This window comes from Taudactylus pleione, unplaced genomic scaffold (genome assembly GCF_031769625.1).
Source record: "Taudactylus pleione unplaced genomic scaffold, aTauple2 ptg000726l, whole genome shotgun sequence".
Lineage (NCBI taxonomy): Eukaryota > Metazoa > Chordata > Amphibia > Anura > Myobatrachidae > Taudactylus > Taudactylus pleione.
In genome coordinates, this window is record NW_028285128.1 from 1543843 (window position 1) to 1570609 (window position 26767).

At 43.0% G+C, this 26767-nt stretch overlaps 1 protein-coding gene across 1 annotated transcript in view; it reads right to left on the reverse strand.

Moving 5' to 3' along the window:
- Positions 1–5344: 5344 nt before the first annotated feature.
- CYTH4 (cytohesin 4) overlaps positions 5345–26767 on the reverse strand; it is a 123922-nt gene continuing 102499 nt past the window's right edge. Inside the window, exons 10-13 of the mRNA XM_088456942.1 lie at positions 16175–16251; positions 15022–15093; positions 10298–10443; positions 5345–7372 (exon numbers count right to left, since the gene is read on the reverse strand). Of these exons, the coding sequence (XP_088313068.1) occupies positions 7294–7372; positions 10298–10443; positions 15022–15093; positions 16175–16251 (374 nt within the window). The 3' untranslated portion in view covers positions 5345–7293. The remainder of the gene's footprint in view (positions 7373–10297; positions 10444–15021; positions 15094–16174; positions 16252–26767) is intronic.

Consider the following 26767-nt stretch of genomic DNA (forward strand, 5'->3'; position numbering starts at 1 on the left):
ATATGTATCAATAGCTTCCTATTGGTGACATGGCTACCCTCCTCCAGCAGCAGCTCCAGGGCCCTAGAATACGATTGGTGGCTATCAGGATCACAATAAGGTGGAAGCACTATAGAGCATTTTAGTATAATCTATAAATTGCATACAGTAGTTGCCATCAATATAGATTTTTGGATGGTGTTGATGGATTTTCTCTTTCCCCATGAGGAAGTTAGGGTGACATTTGCTGAATATCATTACTACATGCTGACAGATTTTTTCTTTGACAAGTCTCCTTTTCTTGCTGTATGAACAACTGAAGACTTTACGTGATTCCTGGCAATACAAAAACACTGACTGGTGTGTCAAAATTTCTCCCAGTTTACATTTGTAGCAGTGATCCAATTATCTAATTGTCTCCTTCCTTGATCATTTCCACACACTTGTCAGTTTAAATTCATATTAGCATACTGTGTATCATGTCTGCTTAATCTTCACAACCTACAACATCAACTGCTGTGTTTTATCCTCATTATTTATTCATTACTTATTACCATTATCAATCTGGTGGGGTGGATTACTAAATTAAGGTGGCCATGGAAAATGTAGCAATGTGGCCTCAAGTAGGTGAAACCAAATCTGAGGTAGACAGGAGCAACACGCAAATAAGCAAGATTAGTACATCTTTACCTGTAGCAAATTGATGGATGTCAGGGTCAATGCAACGTGGTAGTCGAAGTGACAACAGTGGCAGGCATAGTTTATTACAAGTAAGTCAAACATTGCACTGGTAGGCAGAGAAAACACAAGTTGCTACACATCAATGAGTGGATTCAGCAAACCAGTTGGTATCATTGGTTACGTGAGTGATGCAGCTTAATCTAGCAGCAGGGAGTTACTAGGTTTATGCTCTGTATTCTCAGACAGACATTTTATTTGATGATGATTGGACAATGATTCAAAGGAGATAAAAGTCAGACCCTAGGTGCTATACATAAATAAAGCAGTGCCAAAGGAGCTACCCCTTAATGTCAGATAGTGCATTAAGAATTCTATTCCCCCAATTAGACCAATACACGCGCCCAGCGCGATACTGCCACTTGTTTGCTGTTTTTCTCTTGACTTCAGTATTCCCCTGCAGGCTGGCCATACCCCACTGGCACAGTTCAGTACAAGGGGGGGAGGGGGCGCTATGACATGCACTCTCTCCGGGCACCATGGTTCCTCGCTACTCCTCTGTTTACAGCACCCCAGACCATCCTAAGGATGCTTCCGCGGTGCTGCTGTTCTTTCCGTTGCTGCGGTCCAGCCCAATTGGCATAACGTCATGACGTCATGCAGTTGGAGGGCATGGCCAGCACAGGGCGCTGTAAAGCCCTGTTCTGGTACTGTGTACACAATTTAATAATTACTAAAAGCATGTTTTAACACATTAGGGGAATCCAATTAGCTGCTGGGGGAAATGCTACTCAATTAAATAGCATTTTCTCCCACTGTAAACCAGAGGTTAAAACACGCCAACCCACTGATTCCACGAAACTGTGAAACCAATGGGTTTTCCCTGTGCGCTAATCCCTTTTCTCTGGGACCTTTCCTCGCAGCTCCTGATCCTGTGAGGAAAAGTCCACCTCTGTGGATTATCATGAGGGGGGAAGGGGGGTTTAGGTAAAACCCGGTTATTGAATTTCCCAGAGCGGGTAATTAGCCATGAGGCAAACCCTGTGGCTAATTGTATTCCCCCCATTACGTTATGTACAGATAGCTGTAGAATTCAATCTGCATTCAGCCTAACAGAGGTGCTACAAAGTACTGCTGATAGTCATCATCATTATCACCACATATACTTACATTAGCCCTCAAGCACCCACAAGACATTTGCCACTTGTCTAATTGAGTCATAATTACATTATAGCAGAGGTTCCCAAACGCGGTCTTCAAGGCACTCCAACATTTCAGGTTTTAGAGATATCCATGGTTGAGCACAGGTTTTTAAGTCAAATTGATTGAGGTACTAATTAAGTCACCTGTGGTCAAGCATGGATATCCTTAAAACCTGGACTGTTAGGGTGCCTTGAGGACTGAGTTTGGGAACCTCTGCATTATTGTACACTATTAGCCACCATAAAATACAGAGAACCTTATTAAACAAAATGCAATACAGAGAGCATTATGGGGACCTATATACAATACAGAGACCATTCTAGTGACTTACATTAGAGAGCATTTTAGTCATATGTATACAACACAGAAACCATTTTAAAGACACCTATAAAACATGCAGCATCTTAGTGATCACCATACAATACAGGGGACAGCCTCTGTCCAAAATGGAATACAGTGATCATCCCAGTGACCAATATACAATACAGAGAGCTCCCTAGTGACAATACAAATAACATTTTAGTGACCACCATACAATACAGAGAGCATTTTACTGACCACAATGATATACAGAGGGCATCCTAGTGATCACTATACAATACAGAGCACCCTAGTGATCAATATAAAATACAGAGAGCATCTTAGTAACCGCAATTTAATAAAGAGTATCCTAGTGACAAATATAGAACACAAATAACCTTATCATAAATGTTCAGTACAAACAGCATCCAAGTGACTAATAGAAATACAGCAACCAATCTAGGGACCTGTAGACAATACAGATTGGGTTACCACTATGACTTTTCCTTATACATCAAAGGGTTACCGATGGTTCTAACACTGCTATTGACAGGAATAACCAAGATTCTTACTTGTACAGCCTTAATACTGGTTCTGTCATTGCCATCTCAGTATAGCAATAAAAGATTAAAATCGTAAGCAAGATGCTTTAATCTTGAATTGATTACATTTATATATATATATATATATATATATATATGTTTTTTTTTAAATGTTTGAAATAACTATTTTTAAACTTTTTATTTTTTTTTCCATGCCAATTGAACTAAAAGTCCAAAACTGAGCTTTACATTTCCCTTTGCATGCGCCAGCTGGCTCACACCTGCACACATCTCTGGGTATAGGTCCAGAGATGCAGTAAGCTATCCCTTAATGCAATGTTTACCAAACTGATTCCTCAGGGAGCAATAGCAGTGCATGTTTTCCAGGTCTCCTCACAGAATCGCAAGTTAAATAATTAGCTCCACCTGTGAATCTTTTAAAATATGTCAGCCAGTAATTAACACACCTGTGCATCAGCTAGGAAAAATGGAAACCATGTACTGTTAAAGCCCCAATACATCAGGTGTCTGATCTCGCGATCCCGCGATCGGAAACGCTGATCCACCGGTTGGAAATGCAGACAGGCGGCCACCGATGTACCTCGATCTGTCGCAGGATAAGTGAAATTCTACATGTTAAGTTTCACTGATGTGCCAGTCACGATAATTTTTTGATGCCGGGTTGCAGGATCGGAGGAACGCAGCAATCCGTCGCTGATGTATGGGGGGCCTTTAGTGCTTCTTGAGGAATGAGTTTGGGAAACACTGCCTTAGAAGATGAAGTAATTAGAAGCCGCTTTTATGGCCTGCATGTTGTAGTAAATCATGCTAGTAATAATGAGCAGTTTGTTGTTTGTCTGGTGAAGCTTATTGATTTTATTTAGGTAAAAATATTCGGATATATTTTTCACTCATCTTACTTAAGGGTTAATTTTTTGGCATAATCTGAGCTCTTCATGTAGTCTGGCAGGACGCAGTGAATTTAGGGGTTGTTCAGAAAACAAGAAGGTTACTCAGCACACAAGATCAAAACTTGGTGCCATGGGACCAACACCATAAAAGAGCTATTTATCAACATCTCCTATTTTACCCAGTTACCTCCCTTTTTACATATTTAAATATGAGCTTTGCAAAAAAAACCATTTTGTGCTTTAAGCAAATTGTACCTAATTGTATTTACCATACACATCAATGCAAAGTGTATACGTGCCCAGGAAATGCATGTGAGAACTGATACCCATTTTTTCTAAGATATTTAACATGCATTTTTAACAAATGTAAAACTCATGTAACCTGTTGCATGTTTTCCGGTGTTATACCATACACACTGGTGTTGTTATTTCAGTTGCATTACCATATGTCTAGAGGCTACTTGTTCTATTTATTTATTTATTTTGTTTACTGCATTTTAAAATATCATGAAACCTAGCGTGATCTCTAAAATGCTAGTAAAACCTAAAATATACATATGAATCAGCATATGTTCTTTCATGGTAACAGGTGCCCTTTAATTGGCTCAGGAGTACTTGTCCATCAGGTTTTGTTCACATCCTGATTATTTGTGTTTCCAGAGCGGCATCCTCATTTTCTGTTGGGATCCCCAGCCTGATCCCCGCACTCATGGACACCTGTTCTGTGTTGGACCCTGACTTGTGGCCCGGTGACAGCAAGACCTGGCTTATTCAGCTTGTGATTTACAGTCAACTGCCTCACCTCCTGCCTCCCACCTATCCGTCTTGGTGGCAGGTTTCCTGTCCTCCATCCTGCACATACTGAAGCAGTATTAATCTTCATATATCCTGATTAGTGACAGACGGCAACACTTACAGCCACATTGATAGATTTATCTGTACACACTTGTCACCTGTACAAGCCTATATATGCAATGTAAATGGATAGCAGTTAATGATATACAGAGATGGCATGTTATATTATATATTCAGTAGAAAAAAAAAGACAGCAGCTGCACATATTGTAAGTCATATAGAAATCCCCTTCCATAGAATACATTAGAGCCCTCCAGTATATACACAAATCAAATAGCTTTTCAAATGAACTATCAGAGCAGCATTTTTTTTTTTTTATATGGAAAGCACCACTTACAGTATGTGTCACCATAGACTAATCATTTTTCACATATAGCCAATAAGGGCCTGTGGGGGAGTGGAATTCTCCTTTCACCTTTACATCTATCTACCCTTTTGGCCCTCCCCTTTCTTCCTGTGCTGTTTCTTCCTCCTTTACATATTATATGTGTTCCATACAATATCTATCTGCTGCTTCCATTGCTTTGCTCTTTAATATAATTGTAATGTGTTTTAGCCTCCTCCAGTTCTTCACACTGTACAATCTTTTACTTTTCTCTGTGCATCTCTCTCATTTCTCTGTTTTTCTTTTCCTTCCTTTCTCTATCCTTCTCCCCTTCCCTCACTCTGGGGTGTGTCCTACCCCACAGTAGCGCACTGCAGAGATGGGATGTGTTGTTGCTATGGAAACCTCCTCTCCTCAGCACCAATTAAACCTGATGCTTCACTGCTGCAAGTCCAGAGATCCATAGACCACACACACCAGACTCTGCAACACAACATACTAATCACAACAATGCACATGAAATATTGTTTAATGGAACACAGTCACAACCAAATTCTAACACTAACATATAAAAAGTGCATGACACATGTAATGAGCATTTTATACACACAGCAACACAACACGTACAGTATAATATAGCATTTCACTGCTCTTCAATATAAGACACTGTAATTACACTTTGCCACAACAATCCTAATCTAATGTACATTCATCTTGTGTACGTGTTATGTTTTAAAATAATATATGTACACATATTAGTAGTACAGTAGCAGTTATTGATTTTCTGATTTAAAAACAAAACCCTTTTCGTTACCCCCATTAATCCATTGCATTCGCCTCTGGAAAAAGTGGGTTAAATATACCAACCAATAACCTATTCTCAATTATAAGGCATTTGCTTAGAAAATTCCCAGCGGGCAGCCATATTTAAAGATCCCTTCTGTAAATTATCTTCTGACAGTAATATTCCTCTGGAGGTAAATCTGACTAGAGGGTGACGTGATAGGGAGCGATGTGGGATTAAGATGAAAGGTCCCTCACTCCTCCCTTTCCAGATTCAGCATGAGCTCGGGGCTGCTAAGATGGAAATACAGCCGTCAGGAAACAGAGACTGGTAATAGCTTCACTTATGTTGACTTGAAACGAGAGGGTTAAATTGCATCCCTTTTATCTTGCTTGTTAGCTGGGACTTCAAAGAAGTAATATTTGGCGCCTCATTTGCATACATCAGTTTTAATGAGGACAGATCTCTAGCTAGTATTGAAAGTATGCACACTATATGTAACAGGCATGCAACATATTTTCAAAGTGCATCATTTTTTAAACCGCCTCCATTTGCCAGAGGGGACTACGCAGCGGAGGAAGCCACTGCAACATTAGAAGAGTAACACATGCAACTTTGCCTCTTCTCTAAGGGTGGTATACCTTTCTTGCCCAGAAAATATAATTAAAGTCACTCTGAGCATGTAATATTCAGTGTAATGTGCACATTTTAATTGGCATCCCATATATCAACAAGGCTATAACATGTTTCTCGCTCCTTGCACATCACAAAGACACCAACTTGTAATCCTGCTAACTCGTCTTTTTTAACTGTGGAATAAGCGTGTAGAGTTCATGAGCAATGCTGATTTAAGTGTAGAATAGAATAGTCACAATTAAGGAATAATATTTTCAGTCAGTATTATGGTGTTGGATGACCTCTACTGGTCATATGTGCTATAGCTGCGGTATACCTTCCCATTAGTAATATTTTATTTTGAAATTCACCAATCTGGCAGTACAGTAGTACACAATAATTAATACATTAATTGTGACACAGAGTAAAAAAAAAAAAACCACTCATTTACAGAAATTGGATGGACAATTATGCATAACATACACTCTATCTAATACTTCAGTATATATTAGTATATTAGTATAAATACAGAAACTTATTACACCCAGTACAGGTAGAATCACTGCCTTCATGCATATCCGGTGTATATTGCTTCATAGTTTCCTGTGCAGGAAAACACTGAAAAATGTGTAAAATAATTTTTTATTTTATCTGTTACACTTTAATGACTGAGCCAAGGCAGCACTCTCTTAGAGTTCTGGTGACTCCTTTCCCTTTGAGCACTCTCTTAGAGTTCTGGTGACTCCTTTCCCTTTTAAATGTTATCATACAATCTGTGGGCATCTTTATTGTGGATTATGTGTGTTAGAGGTTACAACACAGATTTTATATTCAAACAGATTTTATATTACTTTTACTTATCAATGCAGGATGGTGTTGAGGTTTTGCCTGTAATAGCCATTGCCAAAATCTTGCAAAATGTAAAGTCTCAGATCTACACAGCCACACGAAACTGGTCAACAACCTGGAAATGCCCACCGACACTGGCTGCTGATCAGGTCAGAACACTGAGGTACCCACTATGCTCTGCCTTGCCCGGGGTTTAGCCCTGTGTACAGATTTCACTTGTCCTTTTTAAATTCAAACATTATTTATGCTTTCTCAGTGATCCTTCTTGATTGCCGATATTTTCTTCTGGATTGAGACAGTGTCATAGAAAGGATTCCAGGAAATGCTGGATCTGAAGATAGAAAACTGGTGAGACTTCCTTACAGAATAAAAAAAAACTAAGTATGAAGTTGCTCATATCAACTAATGAACTTCTAACTATTATTTTATAGAATTTATGTGATAAATGGGAGCTGTAAGTTTATTGGATGCTACAATACGGGCAACTTCTCTACTTGTCCTCTTTGGAAGTTTGATACATCTGCCCCTAGGGTTGGCCATCGACCATTGATGGCTTAGCAACCATCGACGGTCAGAGGCAGATGGTGAGCATCGATGGCCAACCTCCGATTGTTTAATATCGATGGCTGAGCCCAAAGGGGAAACTGAAATGCATTTTGCACATCGATGGTCACCACTTATGCCCCACAGCAATAATGGAATGCGAAAACTCTTTCACTTTCCTCTGAGTACAGAAATTTGAGAGGTGTTCTGCCTAATTCACTAACTGTTGCTAGGTGGCAAGCCTTCATATGAATAAAGAGGTAGCCTAAATCTTGTGTCATTGTCATAGATGTATTTCCTCCAAAATATACTGTAGCCAAACTTCCATTCGCTAATGATGAATTAATATATACATCAACTATCAACTCTTAACAAAATACACAAAATGGCCCCACAAAGAAAACAAAACATAATGTTATTTTATTCCCCACTGGAATGTAATGTGGAATGAGACAGGTCTGCTCGCTGTCAACTTCTGAAAGCATGGGGCAGCAATACGTGCAGAACCACCTAAGGCTGCTTTATTCCTATGGAGGGGGTTTGCCAAGGATTTCTCTGTTCCTAAGAGAGTTCTTTGGTTTGGCAGGTGCCTGTCGAGTCCGTGGTGATCACTCAGATGGAGTCGGCACCGGTTATCAGTTTTGCCTACTCAGTGCAGGGACATAGTGAAGCTCCTGTTCAAAAGTATGTAAACATCCCAACCACTTCACATAAGCATAGGTGTCTGCTGGCCCCTCATCCCTGGGATGATACAGCATCAAATGCCTCCTCCCATGAAGAGGGTAAACTAGTGGTTAATTCTGAGGTCCTCGGTCTGACAGTAAAACCTGAGGTCGAACAGGGTGCAGGCACTGGACATCCCAGAATCAGTGGATCCTGAGGTTCATGACGCTTCATGATTTAATGTAGCCTGTTTATTTACCCCCTCTCCAGATATGGAGGATATGGAGGATCTGATTACCCAGTCTTGACCACACCATGTTTCAGTTCCCCTGCAGATTCCTGTCGTTATCCCCCTATGCTCAAAATTTGCTTATAGGATGCTGCAATTTCATCTATTCACGAGTGGGGAATTACATGACTCACAGCTGGACAAGATCATAGGGCGGGCTTCAGGGGCTAAAAGTTATTTCTTGCTGGTGAATGCTACTACTACAGTATATCTCTGGCTCCCAATTTCTGTTTTTTTCATCCCACAGGTGGTGTGAGGGGTCAGACCTTTCAAGGTCAGTTTTCCATTCCTCATGGGTGTCAACAGAGATGTAGCAAGCCTTTCATCAGGCATCCATGAAACCTGACAAACAGTCGGCATGACAGCAACAGACACTCCCAAGATTCTGTGTTGGAAACTTATCTGCTTCTTTACCAGGATCAGTGGTTCATTTCCCCTAAAGACCCCTATGTGAAAGGCATTGTGAGGTGTAGATATTTCCTAGCTCTGCAAGTCTATCCTCCCAGGTGTTTTCTTAACACAGTTTTCATTCCCAGAGACATGCTATGCAGGAAGACTTTCAGGGGCCCATTTAGCAATGAGTTTTAAAACACGTTGCGTATGATAAAACTAGTTGATAAATGGGCCCCTCAGTCTTTACTCTCCTCAAAAGGAGTAGTGACAGTTCTAAGAGCACAAGAACAGTTGTGGTTTTGCTACAACCTCTTTTTGGTGTTGAAACTTGATGGGTACTTTCATCCCAGTCTGAACTTGAAGCCTTTAAACACCAAGATCAGAGTGGACTAATTCAAGATGGATACCCTATGGATGGTCATACAGAGTATGGATAAAGCCAAGTTCATGGTGACTATGGGGAGCTAGGATGTATATTTATATTTCCCCATAAGTATGCACTTTAGAGCCCTCTCTGATTTGCAGTTAAGAACCAGCATTACCCATTCAGGGAACTTCCATTCGGTTTAGTTACAGCTCCTTGAGTATTCACAAAAATATGGCTGCGATGGCTCATGGGGTAATTATCATTAAGTGCCTGGATAACATTTTGATCAAGGTAAGTTCCCTTTCATTGCTCCAACCTTCAGTGCTGGACACTGTACAGTTGCTAGAATCCCATGATTGGATTGTCAATTACAAGAAGTAAACATTGACTCTCCCCAGTGTATGGTCTTCCTGGGGCTTATATACAACACCCAGCTTCAGAAGGATTTTCTGCTAAAGGGAAATATTCTCTCATGCATGTGAGGTCATTTCTAACTCACAGAAGGACTTCTATAATATAATGCATTAGGGATCTGGAGAACATGGTCTTGACTTTCGAGGCAGTCTAGAATATAGTTTTGAGGTTGAGATAAATTCAAAGTGGAACAATTCTCCTGATTGTCTCTCCAACAAGGTCCTCAATCTGTCCCCTTGAGCAGATCAACCTTTCATTTGGTGGTTTAGAGCGGGTAACTTCAGTCAAGGGAGGTCCTTCAACATTTGGGATTGGACGCTGATGATGGACACCAGCCTCCAAGATTGGGGAGCAGTCATGCTTCAGGCTCACTTCCAGAGGCTTTACACCCTAAAAGAAGGCCAATTGCCAATCCATGTCCTGGAGGTAATCATATTGTTTTACACCTTAGAAAGCAGAAGTCTTGTGCAAAAAGCCGTACACCCCAGTTTTCCAGCTAACGTCTCTTCTTCTAGAGCCTTACAAAAACAACATTTAAAGGGAAAATACATGTTCCTTTATTTAGTCAGATACTGTATAAAACTGACCTGAGACTTTGCACCCAGATCTCTCTCTCTTCATGACTTGAAGCAGACAAGTGATATGATTGGTGGTTTCCTTGCACTTTTTTCCCATCTGCTTGAGTCTTGCAAGCTTTAACTGTTTGCCCTCTTGCATGAAGGTCAAAACAGTACTAGGTACACAAAGAGAAGATGTTTATAATGATTGTAGATCAAGTGCCATAGCTGCTGTTCTTATCATTACTAATTTAATGACTGTGTAATATATCTCCAAACTGAGTAAAACCTTGCTGTATGATGTTTCTGTAACCAATCAATGAAAACACTTAATTAACTATTAATGAAATATCTCCCAGCATCTACAATTAACTTGCTGAAATTACCAAAAACAACCTTCAAGCATTATTTTAGGTTGTAATTTTATTTGGAAGGAATCAAATGGGATTGAGGGCCTGATTCAGAGACGGACGCAATGCCGATATTTACGCAGAAGGAGCTATTGCCTGCTAATGTGCATGTGTGGACGCCACTATACGCATGCACACTCGCAAAGTGAGTGACAGGTAGTCAGAGTTTGGTGGTGGTAATGGGGGGGAGTGGTTAGAAAAACGTAGGCGTGTCTGACCATTTAAATACCGTAACATGGGGGTTTATGGGGACGTTAAGCGCCATTTCTCCAGGGGACAGGTATCTTGTCCTTATTTTCATTTGGTTATATTATTTTTATGGTCATAAATTAGCCATTGTGATCTCCTGTACAGAATGAGTGCTCATCGCGTGTCAGGAGAGCTGCAGTGTTTGCGGGTGGTATGCAGCATGGCTGCCCGATGTGCATTGATGTTACCAATGTTTACTATGTTGCACGACATTGTACAGATATGAGAAGGCAACAGTGGCCGTCCCTATGCTTGGCTGTGCTTTGGAAGGTATTTGCATATTTTAGCAACTGTGATCCGTGAGAGAATGCATTACCGTCCGTCTCTGAATCAGGCCCTAAGTACAGATGTGCCCTCATACACTATTGCTGCAGTGGCGCCAAACAGCCTTCACGGCGCACCAGGTCCTGTGTAACTTGGCTTGTGTCGAGCATCTTTTCTGGCCGAAAATGCATCTTTGTCGCAAACAGATGCAACACGTCTGCATCCGTTTGTGACTAAGACACATTTTCGGCCAAAAATACGTTCGGCACAAGCAGAGTCACTAGGGACCTGGCGGCTCACTCGTACCGAGTGTCTTGCTACGCATGGTGTATTGAGGTTAGCTGTATGATGGCACATCTGTTTCAAATTAAAAACACTGCTGGCCTTAATAATATTAATATAATTACAAATCCAAATCAAGGGTACACACACTGCTGCTTCTATGGGATATTTTGGATCCCTAAAATAGTAACTTAAAACAAAAACAAATGGAGCACTGATTGTGTGAAACATAACAATGGCTCATACTATGGATTAAAACAGTTTCTTTCCTCTGATGAACCACTGTAGAAATGGCAGAGAAATGCGTCAGTTTATTTGAATAAATTGTTTAATGTTACTATTTTTCAACAGGTTTATTTAATCAGCACTTCTTTTATTTGTTTTGTGGGATAAAAGCAAATATAGGAGGAAAGAGTGGTGCAATCCCACACTTAGGAAGGCCACTTTGGGCTGTTGTCCATTCGACTGGAGGAGTTGCGAGGCTGTGAACCTTATAATGGGTATGATACAGCAAGGATCGCAGTTGCAAATACGCATGCAATTGGCCAATTGTTGAGATCTGCACATGCGTATGCATCGCAGTGCATGTGCTCAAACAAGCCACTGCAATCGGGACTGCGATCGCAGTGATTACGCAGACCCATCACAGTGTAATTAAACAGGAAGTGCCATTTGTGGGTGGTGACTGGGGGGTCGGCAAAACGCAGACGTGCCAGTGCGTTTGAACGCCGTTGCAGGGGCATGCATAAATTACCAACTGTAATGCCATACGCAGCCTGAGAACTCATAGCGTGCAATGAAGTTAGCAATTCCTGAGTAGGGTGAGAGCTTGTGCAAGTGTGTGTGAGGTTGAGATGGTACTCGATTGTACCGATGGTTTTGCAGTCTTGCTAAACATTACTGATGTGTGTAAGGTGTAAGATGTGTGGGCATGGTATGTAGTCAGGAAGCCGGTGGTCGAAAATGCCAACCGCCGGCATCCTGACAGTGAAATCCCGGCATGGGACTGATGATAGGTGTCTAAATACCGATGCCTATCAATAGTCCCACGCCAAAATCCCGACATCCTGCATACCAATTGTAGGTAAGCCGGGCGTCGGGAGCGGATAGCCGCTAGGGGGGGGTGGGTTAGGTTTAGGGCCTCCCAGGGGGACTTATGTTTAGGAACCCCCCGGGCGGTTAGGGTTAGGGTAAGGGAAGGGGGGGTTAGGGTCAGGCACCCACGGGGGGAGGTTAGGGTTAGGCACCCCCAGGAGGGTAAGGTTTAGGGTGCTTGGAGGGGAGGTTAGGTTTAGGCACCCCAGGGGGGAGGATAGGGTTAGGCACTAAGGGGCAGGATAGGGTTAGGCACCCCTAAGGGAGGGATAAGGTTAGCGGGGGAGAGGCTTAGGGATAGCCTTTATACTTACCCTGTCGGGATCTCCATATGCCGGCCTTCCGGCATCGGTACTTCATCCGTCAGGCTGACGTCCAGGGGTACAACATACCGATTCTGTGGGAATCCTTATGTTGTGCTGCGGCGGCATAGCAATCGCAATGGATTAGCACACTATCGCAGTTGAACTGCGTGCGTAATCATTATTGCATTCGTCCATAATGAATCAGGCCCAATGTGCATAATTATTACGGGGGGCCTGATGCACCATTCAACTCCTATTTTCCCTGCAGCTACATCCCCTGTCACCTCTTGTCATGACACCGTGCCCAGCCTACACTCAAATACGCCAACCTGACATAGCTGGGTGGTTGTGACGTGGGTTTTACCTAAGCTGCCACCACAAAGGGTAATAAAATAGTGCTCTTACGTTCGCCAGACACTTAAATCTCACTTAAACTCACAGTTATTACACAAATATAGCATTGGCCTCTCCAGGCACGTGAATTCATTAGAGCACAGAGATAATGCTTATAAAGTTTTAGGATTTATTGAGAAATATCTCCAGGGTTAAAATACAGGAAAAATAGGTAAATAAACAAGACATACAGTAATAAATGCACAGATTGATTCAGATAAAAGAAAATGATAAAGTATCAGAATCCTAATGTATCTTACGCTGAGATCTTAGGGGATCTGTGTGGAGGGAGACCACCGTAGTCCGATATGTGGAGCACCCCTTAGCTCTCAGCTACTCCCTGGAAGAGTGAACAGCTAGCAGTGTGGGCTGCTGAGACTTATAGTTCCATGACCTGCTCTACCCCAGCAGCCCCCACTCCTTTCAGGCTCAAAAATACTGTCCTTTGTTCTCCCAGGGTCTGTGTAGATGCAACTTAGCACAACTACAAGACCTGACACTAATATACCTCCCTGGACCTTTAAGGTATTTTATGATAGGAAGACTGCTAGCATAAGATGTTACAAATTACCCTTCTAGAAGCCAGTGTGACTGTGTACTGGACTTGCATCATGGCCCCCTAGTGTGGGAGCAAATGTTACATTCAGGAAGCTTTGTCTTCAAAGGCCAGGTGTCACTTGACATTTTTGTCCTGATTAGCCAATGCAATCCAGCTTTGACATACTGGACCTCATTCAGACCCGCTCGCAAGCGCTGAGCGCTCTCAAGCGGGTCGATATTTAGGCCCTGCGCACGCGCAGCCGCCGCAAGCCGCGGAGCGGGAGAGAAATTCTCTCGCTCCGGGGCTTGCTACCAACGGGCCGGTTGTCAATGTTGATCGACAGCTCACCCCGTTTAGTAGGCGAGGATGGGGGTGGTTTCACAAACGGAGGCGTTCCTTAAGGAACGCATGCCGTTTTGTGGGCGGCCGCACTGACATCAGCAGTGATGTCAGTGGGGAGCTTCCTGCTCGATCAGAGCAGGAAGCTCCCTGGGGCTTGCGGTTGCTGAGACCCAACCTCAAGGGTCATGTCTCAAGCCCCGATGGTCGCGATGGTCTTGACCATCGCGACCATCAACCTGGTCAGTCGCTAAAGCTGTGGGTGGTAACCCACAGCTTAGCTAGCGACCTGGAAGCCGCACTTCAAAAGACAAGCGGCCGCCCACTTTAAGAGTGAGCGCTCGGATTTTGCAAGCGCCTCTGAATGAGGGCCACTGTACCCATTCCTAGCAAACAGCCATTCCAGAAACATAGAATTATAATAACACACACTTTATCCAGAGCACACAAAAACACGTAAAGTCATGACATGGGGCTTTGATGAATCGCCGTAACCCGTGGCGATAGTCACACCTCTACTCTATTTCGGATAAACCTGCGCAATATCTAAATATTATTTATAGGAGATTTACTAAGCATCGTATTGGATTCTGTTTTGCAAACCGGTGTCGATGTCCATCGTGTTCTAAACCTCGATCCCACTGCAAACCCACAACAATCTAGCTGGAAAAAAAATGCAGTGAAAATCACGTACTGTAGTTAGTCACAGCATGGATACAGCCGGGAAAATACTGCAATTGCACCTATATTGCCAACCAGCTGCTTAGTAAATTTTTCCCATGGTTGCCTATCAATAGCACAGCAAATATTAACGATTTAAAACTCTGCAGAGCTCAATAACAAATTCCCCTTGTTCTATTTAATATTTATAGTTACCGGCTTCTTGGGGTCTTCTGTTAGCTCTACACACAGGTTTTCCAGAGGAATTATTCCAAGTGGATCTTTATCCTGGAAGAAAATGAAAAAGTCAGACTGATCGTAACACTTCCACCTCTGTTATCAGACTTAGGACCTCATTCAGAGCCGCTCACTAGATGCGATCGCTCGCTCCCAGCGTATGCAAATCCAGCGCACGCCCAGCAAGGCAGGCGATCGCTCAGCAAGGCATTAGCACACCCACTATGTCTTGGCGAGCGATCACTTTGTGAAAGTAGACACCCACCAGCCATTCATAAGATGCCCACTTGCGCATGTCATCTCCAGGAAGTGCATGAAAACATTGGTACATCGAGCACCATCGGATGTGCTCGCAGCACTTGAGGTTGACTATACCTGCCCGCAAGCACTGCGATCCCTTCAGTGTATAATTCAACCAGGTGACGTGTACTATGACGCTGCCTGTTAATTATGCATGCCTCTGAAACAGCGTTTAAACACTCAGGCACTCCTGCGTCCGCAACTCCACTCCCCCGTTACTACTGCCCTGCCCCTGGTACCACCCACAAACGGCCTCTCCTGTCACTCATTCCACTGGACTGTCTTTGCAGGGTGAGCGAGAGCATCCCGATCGCTCATACTAGTTTGCGCACACGCACTGTGAACTTATTTGCATGCGCACATTTGCAAACATTGCCAGCAACGAGCGATCGCTTGCTAGCGAGCAGGTCTGAATCAGGTGCTCAGGGCCTGACTCATTATGGATTGCTATTGCGATCGCTTTTTCGTAATCGCAGGCAGAGCCACTGCGAAAATGTTTGCAATCGCAATGCCCTCTCAGCACTATATAAGGACACCCACTTTATCTCACATACTGTACATTTGTAATACTTAGCAAGTCTGCAAAACCATCGGTAACATCGAGTACCATTGCAGTCTCACACACACTTGAACAAGGTCTGATCTTACTCAGAAATTGGTAACCTCATCGAATGCAGTGAAAGCCCAAGCTGCATATGGCATCGCAGTGTCTAATTTATGCACGTCCCTGTAACGGCTGACGCCCCCAAATGCTCACTCCCTGTCAATCACTCTGCAATGGGTCTGCGTAGACACTGCGATCGCAGTGAGCCTTTCGCGCAGCTGTTCTCACCGTTGTATATTCAAAGTAATAAAGACAGTTGTCCTTGAGAATAAACCATCGTTTTTTCCAAGTCTTCACACGACCACCTGCAACAAGTAATATTAGCTGCTTTTAAACATCTTATAACAAAAGAGGAGTTTAAACATGTATATATTGTACTTGAGCTTTGTTAATGCAAATTAATACATACATTTTTGGCACAGGTCTGAGGCTTAATTACTATGCAGGTTTTATGCTGTGCGTAGAATCAGCAGCACAGTACACATTTGCATTTTGCCTCTAGGCTAAAGATAATGGACATTTCATGGCTACACACAAGTCAAGCCAAGATAAATACTTCAATAAAATATCTGTTGATTTTCTGTTGTTATTTCTTAGTTCGAACTTGCAAAATAGCTCTTTAGCTTTAAGTATTCAATATATGACTGGTGTGCTACCACAGTAAATGGTGTTTTTCACCATGGAAACTCCTGAGAGAAAAAATACCATTATTTATAGAAGGGGAAGGAGCTATCAGGATACTCGGGCAGCCAAAGACTATTTACCCTGGGTAAATAAAGGAGTGTATACCCAGGACCGACTTGTAAAGACTCCTGCCCCAAGTCACTGCTTTCCAGGCTACATTCAGTTCACTCCAGTACCATGGACATGGGAAAATATTTCCTCTCTGAGACAAATATCCGGATAAGAAAATTAGTTTCTTTTGAGAAGGCAGAGATCTACTGCGCAGACTCCATGTTGATCCTCCAGGGAGGCTTCATTCCCTATTCCCTATTCAAAAATGGCCACCAACCTAAGTGCTGCGCATGTGCGGCACTATCTTGTAACTGTGTTGAGAGTCACAGTGGAAGACTGAAGTCTTCCACTTAGCTCCAGTGAGACCCGATATTACCGCTGACCAGAATGCTGTTCCAGCATCCTTACACCACTATCCACATCCGTATACACTCACCGGCTGGTGAGCTGTATGTCATCCCGCTCCACTCCATATACCAGTGTGTGTAACAGTGAGTACAACTGTACCCATTATCCCTTTAATAAAACCACTACACTGGTTAATCAACTGAGCTGTTTTTAGTCTCAGGGCATATGCTGGTTTGTACAGCAACTCTGCTACATCATTAAACCTATACACACATATTTACAACCGGTTATGGGCCCAAGGACACAAGTACAAAGTACACAGGCCCCAAGCTACTGGTATGGCCACAGTAGCACACAGATGCCATCTTAAGACACTTGCACAGTATAGATTGCAATAAAACACAGAGTAAAGAGCACAGGGTGTTACCAGTGCAGTGTCACAGCAGAGAAACTGATTAGTGCACAGAAGCTGCATAGTAATGTCTGTAAGAAGCATGCACATAGGATCTACACACATAATAGGGTTTATCAAGCTAAAAGGTGCAGAGAAATATACAACCTGGAAGTTTGCTATGCAAATGCAATTAAACCGTGGAAGGTTGTGGAAGGTCACAGTAGACCCAGGTGCAAGTCCAAGCCCAGATGAATTAAAAAGAGCCATGGTTACTATAGACATAAGTATAGAGCAACATGTGTACTCTCTCATACATGGGAAGGAGTCAGCAAATGAAATGTGGACAGCACTGCAGGTAGCATATCAAGACGGAGGTCTAATGAAAAGGATATATTTAAGATGTGTATTATACAATATCAATTATGTGGAATGCAACGGTACAGTATGGGGCTGTGAGAAAAAAATGTGTGAGTCAGGGGCGAGTTCAGGCCACGAGGGAGGCAAATTGCCATTCCAAAGCTATTCACACCTAATTGGATTGACCCATTAGAGTAATTATATTGAGAAAATGATGTGTGTATCTCAGCAGCTATTGTCTGTTGGAGTGAAAGTACAGTAGATAATGGAGACATTGGTACGGCAGTGTGTAATGAGTCATCGTGACAGCTCATATCTACTGTAGGTTCCGGTCAGAGCTGAAAGGGTTAATAGGCAAAGACAGCCACAGTGAGGTTTGGTCCAGGTTGACTGCTCTCAGCTGGGTAGCCTCTGTGAACACGCAGCTCTCAGCTGCTCATAGTGGTAATCACCAGAGTCTGGTCTCACTTGTTCACACGGGATTGGATCTGACTTCTGCTATAGGGCAGCCAGCCCATTCCTGCCTTGCAGGAGATAGTTTTTTGTGGAAGTTGTTTTATCCGGCACCTGTTCCTGTATTTGCTGATTGGTATTCCAGGTTCCTGTCCTAGCTCTGCCTTGCGTTACCTGTACTTGTTGCAAGTATACCTAGAACATTCATTGTCCATCAAATCCACTCTGCAAGCCATTCGTGCCATATCTATTGCTACTATTATACTCTGCAAAACTCCTGTTGGTTAATATATTTCTATTACATTCGGCATTATATGTTTCGCTGCAATTCCTTACTGCCGACTGCATGTGTATCTGAGTTTATTGCTACCACATCTTGCAATATATCTGTTGTTTGGGACTGATTTTTTTTATGTAGTTGTGTTAATATGCAATCATATTCTTTTATTGTCTGCAGTGCATGCTGCTCTGTGGTAATTACCCTGCGATATTATTACTTAGTATTGCTTATATTCACGCTACCTGTTTATTAGTGTGCATTCTATATTGCTGGTGTCCACAGTTGCAGACTGCTCTGTGGTTAATATTATGTTTGTACTACTACTCCAGTTTACCTTGCAAACTCCCATTGTTTGTATAAGCCCCTACTTTCCAGAGGTTAAGACCTGGCAGCATCCTAAGTGCTGGTGAGCGCATTGTACTCTATGGGCAGTTGTTATACAGTAGGTAGAAGCCCTCTCTAGAGTGACTCTAGGGAACTTATACAAATACAGGGCAGATTCATTACACAGTGCTACAGAACCTAACTCCTGAGTATGATTTCCTAGTTATGGCATTGGAGGCAAACACAGAAAAGTTAATCGCAGACAGTTAAAGCAGAGTTATTACAGTTCCAAGAATGTATGTCATGTGCAGGGCCGTAGACAGCCTGGTGGAATGGCCTAATTGCAGGAGGTGTGGTCATGCCCCCTTCGGAAGAAAAGAAAACATTTTCACTGCATAATGGAGAGGGGGGTGCTGTGAGCCCCTCAGCCCAGCGCAAATCCACGGGGGCATTTGATCAGTGTGATCGCTCCACCCCACAGGCAGAGGAGACTGCTGCTGCTGCTCAGCAGCGAGCAGACTCCCACTGCACCCTAGCACACAGCAATGTGTGCTGGGATGCTTACAGGTAGGAGTGGTGGGGTTGTCATCAAAACTGGGCCATCATTGGGCCCCTCCAGTAAGCCCAGGCCCCCACCAGGCTCCTCCAGGAAGTATGAGGCCAGGTAATTAGTACCCGCTCTCCCCCTCTTGGCACCCCTGATCATGTGAGTCCAGTGCTGAGACCACTGCATTACATACAAAAAGTAAAAAATGTAGGAAGTTCAAGTGCTACAATTGTCATAAGATAGGTCACAAAGCATTAGAATGCAAGCAAAATAATGTGAACCCTATGCAAAGCAAAAATGCAATTGCAAAGATGTATAAGCCTTGAGTGTTACAGATTCTTGGTACATTCAGGTGCAACAAGGCATTTCAGCTGTAATGAGGAATGTCACCAAATTAGTCAAGTGACTCTATCATAATTAATGGGATTGGCAATCAAGTAATTTCAGCTACAAAAGTTGAAACAACTAAAGCCCTCTTGAAAATTGGTACTAGAACAAGAGTCACAAAAATCTAAGATGTGCTTTATGTACCAGAAATGGGAACAAATCTTATAGTCATCAGTGTCCTTGAGCAGAGAGGCCACAGAATTCACTTTACTAAAGGAAAATGTATTGTGCAAAACAGAAAAGGTACAGTAATAGCTACAGGCAAAAGGCATCTGCAATTGTATGTCCTTGATACACAGTACTGTTATGCAGTGATGAATGATGCAATGATGAAAACTGAATCACAGGCACTAAAACTCTGGCACAGATTTGGCCACCTTGGATATGACAGTGTTCAAATACTACTGAATGGGATGGTCATAGGAATGTCAGTGAGTTACACAGATAAACACATATGTGAGAGTTGTATATTAGGGAAACAAAGTCATCAGCCATTTCCCAAGTTTTCAAGTAGAACTACAGCACCACTCGAAATGTGCATACAGATGTGTGTGGTCCAATGGAAGTAAAGTCAATAAGTGGATATAGATACTTTGTGATGTTCATAGATTATTTCACAAGAATGACAAATGTGTACTTTATCAGAAAGATATCTGAAGTATCAAAGCAGACTACAAGAGACTTGCAAAAAATCAAACTGATCACAGACTCAAAACGCTGAGATCTGAACAGAGAGGTGGAATTCTTTTTGAAAAAATGTGGCATAGATCATCAATTGACCATTGATTTTACCCCTGAGCAAAACAGTGTAAGTGAACAAGCAAACTGTACACTGGTGGAGAAAGCAAGGTGTATGCAAAAGTACGCAGGCCTAGACAAACTGTTTTGGGTGGAGGTCGTGTCCACAGCAGTTAATCTAAAAAAATGTTCCTCTACAGATGCCCTAAAGGACAAAACACCCATTGAAGCATGGTCAAAGAGAAAATCAAGTGTAAAACATCTCAGAATTTGGAAGTACTGCCTACGTACACATACCAAAATTAGTAAAGGGCATTATGCTTGGCTACTGCCATGGAAGTAAAGGCTACAGATTATGGAATCCAAGTGCCAAAAAGCATATCAAGTCTAGAGATGTTATATTCAATAAAACAATACAAGTTACAGAAAAGCTGGAAGTTGATACACAGAATAAGTATGTGTCACTGGACATGCCAGCAGCTAGAGATGTACCTGAACTAAAAGCTACCAGCGTGGAAGTTCAGCCAGAGAAAACGTTTTCTGCAAGATCAAATATCGGCAAACCAATTAAGAGATATGATGAGGCATTCACAAACATTGCATTTAGTGAACTTCATGACATCCAGAAGCCAAAGTTTAAGTCTGGCTCGTGCGAATGGAAATCCAAGATAGGCAAAGAGACTTTGTAAGATTCAAAAGTCACGAGTGTAGAGGACATCAAGAACTGTGATAATGACAGCAGTCCTAAGTTTATAAATACAGAGGCAGTTACTACGGTCCATACTCTGAATGAAGGAACTCTTGCTAGTGCGTCCTCCAGGACGACTGGATCAAAATGACATGAAGTGTTGATATTTTCTTATGTGTTTAACCCTGTTTTCTTTTCAAGATGCTACAAAGAATCTTAATCAGATGTTTGTGTAACATACATGCTTGTAGCGAGGGGGGTGTTGAGAACTGAGGTAGCGCAGTCTGTGCAAACTGCATGTTGATCATTCAGGGAGGCTTCATTCCCTATTCCAAGATGGCTGTCAGCCTAAATACTGTGCATGCGCAGCACCATCTTCTTACGGTGTTGTATGCCAGTGAAACTCAATATTACCGCTGACCAGAATGCTGTTCCAGCATCTTTGCACCTCTACCCGCATCCGCATACACTCACCGGCTCTGCTCAAGCTCTGGTCCATATACCAGTGTATGAAACAGTGAATATAGCTGTATGCATAATCCCTACAATAAAACCACTTTGCTGGTTAAGCAACTGGGTTGTTCTTAGTCTCAGGGCATCAGCTGGTCTCTACAGAAACTCTACTACATCATGAATCCTACTACAAAACACCCAAAAGATAAAGCACACTTCCAAGCAAGGTTTAACTTAATCACACTACACTGGTTATAACAGCACATATACATACAGGTACAATAGCAGTCGGGTGTTGACTTCATGCTTCATCTTAGCTGGCAAGGCTCATTTGCTGTTACTGCCAGCTAGGAGGTGGCCCCACTTCATTCTTGACTGGTAGGAAACACAGGAATTCAGGACAATGTAATTATTAGTCATTTGCTGTAACCTCTGGTTCTTCAGCCAGTCTAGTTGAATGAGTAACTCCTCACCAGTCTTGACATTCATCTTCACAGTCAAGTGCGTCTCATCTCTAGTCTCTGTCAGTGGTTTTACGTGATCTTAGTTATCATCTATCATGGCAGTGCTTCAGTTCCAGTTCTTACAGTATCTCTCCGGGCTGGCACAAGCCTCTCTCCAGTTACCACATTGTCCATTGTTATCATCTGAATGCTGAAGAAAGTGCCTATCTCTGTGACTGACCCCCTGCTTTTGATAGCTTCGTACTGTATGAAGACATAAAATTCACACAATTTATCTCCCTAAAGGAGTCTAATCACTACAGATGAGATTATCAGGAGGTATTGTTCTTGATTTGTATCTATCTCTGCATTCCTGAGCAGCACACTATCACTCACTGGCTGAGAGCACTTAGAAGAGAGCAATACATATCCCGACTACCTGCTGAGGCACAAGACGTCTATTAGTGCATCTAGGGAGCAGGCAGCAGTTGTCTTGACCTTTCCAGGATCGGTCTTTCCCATGGTGGTAACAGCTATTTTACGAATGTAGTAGTAGTAGTAGTAGTAGTAGTAGTAGTAGAAGTAGTACAAGCATGATGCACACATTAAACATAGAGAGCATGATTCAGTTGTATGTTTTTTTTATGGATGCAAATAGCAAGTTATACTCTACAGCACAAGCTCAGAAGGAAATTGACACATTTCTGCATACCTGCGATCATTTCTAGTTGAACAGATCTCTGCCGGATCTCACTTTGGGCTCTATTTATTAACATTATTTTTGCTAAAATAAAGTGAAAAAGGGTGTTTTCACACCATTTTCACATTATTTTAGTTTCACCTACAGTACTATAGGGCAATTGGAGTAGAATTCGTAAAATTCTACTCCAACCCCTAAGTATCACTTATTTTTAGTAAGCAGATGGCATTTTTCCATAATTGTAATGGGAAATGTGATCTGACCAGAGTTACTAAAATAAATTGTAAAAAAATATCGGGGAAAGCCCTGTGATAATAATGCCACCTGGAGGTGGCGTTATCCAGGGTCTTCCCCAGTTACCGGCCTCCTACTCTGCTCTAAAAGGCAGAGCCGGGAGTCGGCCCCAGTGATCAGCTGTGTGGTCTAAACAGACCACAAGCTGATACACTGCAAAAAAGAAAAAAAAAAGTAGTAAAAAAAATAATCACTTACCTGAATCCAAAGACCGGTCGTCAGTGCTTCGGTGATGACTCCCTTCCGGTCAGCTGGTCTCCCATGCTGCACTGCGGCCCGGTTATCAGCTGACCGGGTCATGGTGCAGGATGGGAGATCAGCTGACCGTAGGACATGGAAGACATCACCAGAGGCCGGATCATACATGTAAGTGTAATTAAGGGAGAGGGGGGGTTGCGGGGGATCCGCGATAGTGGGGGCGGGGCTTAATGACATAGGCGGGGCTTAGCGCCGGGGGGTAGCAGCGGTGGCCGGTCGGCGCATGCGCGGGGCACTAATCACGGTATTTTTTTTGCAAAAATACAGTGACTGGTGTGCGGAGGGGATTCGCAGGGACAGAGCTTTCTCGCAAGCTCTGTCCCTGCAAGGGATTTGTAGTAAATCCCTGTGATAGTGCCTGAATTCGCAATGCGAATTCAGTCTGTAATACCACACTACAATCTGCATTACTAATGCGGATTGTAGTAAATAGAGCCCTTTTGCGTGAAAAGGGCTACAACTGGGAGGCAACATGCAAGAGATGTGTCTCGTGGGAGTCTCCAGGAAGTGTCATGGGTGTTAGCTCTGCATAAATGAGTTACAGGCAAGGAGACAAGAAGCCTGTTTCAGATAGATCTTTTGCACCTACTGTAGCATGAGGATGGTGCAAGTGCTGATACTAATAATGATGGCTGCATCAGTTAGCGTAAAATCAGTGGGTGCGGCTTCCTGCTTGGAGATGCAGTGAAGATTCCCTTATTAGCTGAACAGAATCTCACATTAGCATGAAGTAGTAAACCAGGCTTCCGCAGCTTCACGCCAGACCAGTCACTTTGCGTCCGACTCAGAATCAGACCCAGAATCTATACATACTGTACATAACATACTGTTACATCTGAGAAGATTTATCTGGAGCCTAATCCTTATTGAATATGCCTTTTACCTGATGCTGCCGCAACCTGGGGAGCTAGGGATCAAAAACAAGTAACAAGTGCATCTGACCAAAGTCCTTACTTTGTGCAAAATGCAATGTATGAAGGTTGCGGTAAAGTTGACTCATCGTTTCGTCACACAAACCGCTGTTGTTATCTGAATCCAAGAATCACCATGAGCTGCAGAATCCAGCACTGAAAAGCTCAACCCATCCAATGCTTCAGTGGAGCTGCATGGAAACTCTTCCTCAGAACCCTATCCTCAATTCAGCTACAAACCTGTGCACACATATACAGTATCCATCAAATATGTCATCACATGAGCCTTAGCAATTTGAATGTAATCATATGGCATGTCTGAATTAAAGTCCAATTCTCACTTTAAGGGGCTGATGCTGAGTTGGGTGAATGTCCATTGCTTATCAGAAAATAAGCGAGTTGCTCACTTTGTATGCCCACAAAAAAATATGCACACCTAAGTCCGTATCTATGCATATTTGGTACCTGTGCCTCTATATGCCTGGAGAGGCAGAAAGGAGGCGAGTAGGGCGATGAGCAGGGCCGTAACTAGGGTAGTGCGATCAGTACCATGGCACAGGTCATCGCAGGACAAGGGTCGCTGTAAGGGCCTGTCAATTTTCTGTTTATTATCATTCTCACTTGTAGTTTCCTCTTATTTTATACCCAGCATCTCCTGGCCTCCCCTATCTTTTCTGTGGCCCTTCCCCATGAGGCCATGGCCCTTTTTTGCGTGCAGTGTATCCCTATTTGAAAAATGAGGGGGGCGCCAATGCTCTTTCTGGCACAGGACACCAAAAAGTCTAGTTTCGGCGATGAGTTCAATGAGAGTATGTTCACATAATTGCCAACTGAGAAACACCTGCGCAGACAGACAGAAACAATTCTCATTAGACATATCGCTTGCAGGTGCCTAGTGCAAATACACACTGATGAGGATGGCCAGCATTTGCTAGACACTGATTGGCTCAATGCAGAATTACCTCTATTTTCTCCATTGATGGCGCCTACAATGTGATTTTGTTGGCGTATTTTAAAACAATTTGCGAATTTCATTCATGCACAAGAAGGAAGATTATACCGATTGTATTATTGCTGGATTATTTTATTTAGATGAAACCTTACCATTAAATTGTTCTTGTGCTTATAACCTGTAATTGTATCTGATGTACAACTAGAACCTGGAGCATACTGTATGCTACTGGTGCAGAGCTGGATGTATCTTCATATCCCTCTGACCCAGCAATTGGGCATACATTAGCTCTTTTGGGGGTCTAGTTACTAAGCAGTGTTAGGAGACAGAGTGAAAAGTGATAAGTCTGTGATAAGGTGCCAGCCAATTAGCTCTCAATTGTCATTTTTCAAACACAGTCTGTGAGATGACAGTTGGGAGCTGATTGGCTGGCACCTTATCACTTCCTTATCACTTTTCACTCTGTCTCTTATCACTGCTTAGTAAATAGACCCTATCTTCTAACACTGCTTAGTAACTAGACCCCTTGTTCTTTTAATTTCGTTTGCACTTTTTTTAAATGTATATATGTCCAGGTCCGCATCAGTCCCAAATAGTGCGTCAGTGATGTCTCCAGTTTCTAGGGAATCGATAGACTACATTCCCCTCCTTCAGCGCATAACTAATGAAATGGCTGTTACCTCAGGGTGCAAACAACAAATACACTATTTTAGGAGTTGGTCTATGTGATCTCCATCTACTGGTACCAATCTCCTGGACTTCAAGAGACCAGTAGACAGGGGGTCAAATGTTCTCCCATGCATTTTGGCTTCTGTAGTCAATAGACGGAGCACACAGCGACATAGCAGAAGAAAATTTGTTTCCCCTTCGATTTATTATACTAAGGGCCCCATTTATGAATGAGACATAACGCTTTTAGCACTCGCTAAAGGAGTTATGTCCTCATTTCAATATTTACCGATGTTTGTCACTGTATCCCTCACACCATCTATAGATGGCGAGAGCAATACGGTCCCCACTGCCGGCAAAGGGGACCCAGCCAGCAATGCACATGACACTTTAATCTGGCAGAGATACAGTAATGCCTGAAAGGCTTCACTGAAGCCAGAAAGGCTGTTGCTGGGTCCCCAATGCCGGCAATGGGGACCATCGAGCATGTGCATGACACAGCAGCCCGACGCTGGCAGCGAGGATGTTGCAGAGGAGGGGGACATCGATGGACCTCACCGGTGAGGAAAATAATGTTAAATACCAACAGCATTTCATTAGGGGATGCAATCGGGAAACCGGCTGACGTGATCCCGACAGCCGGCTTCCCGACTGCTTTATCCCGGCGTCGGGAAAATGACAGGCATCTAGATATAGAAAATGACAGGTGTCTATATCTAGACGCCTGTCATTTTCCCGACACCGGGAGAGAGGCGCCCGGCATCCCGATCGAAGGGATGCCGGGCGCCGCGAGTGGACAGCCGTGGGGGCGGAAGGTTAGGTATAGCGCACCCAGGGGGGACTTAGGGTTAGGCACCCCCCCGGGAGGGTTAGGCTATGGGGAGGAAGGG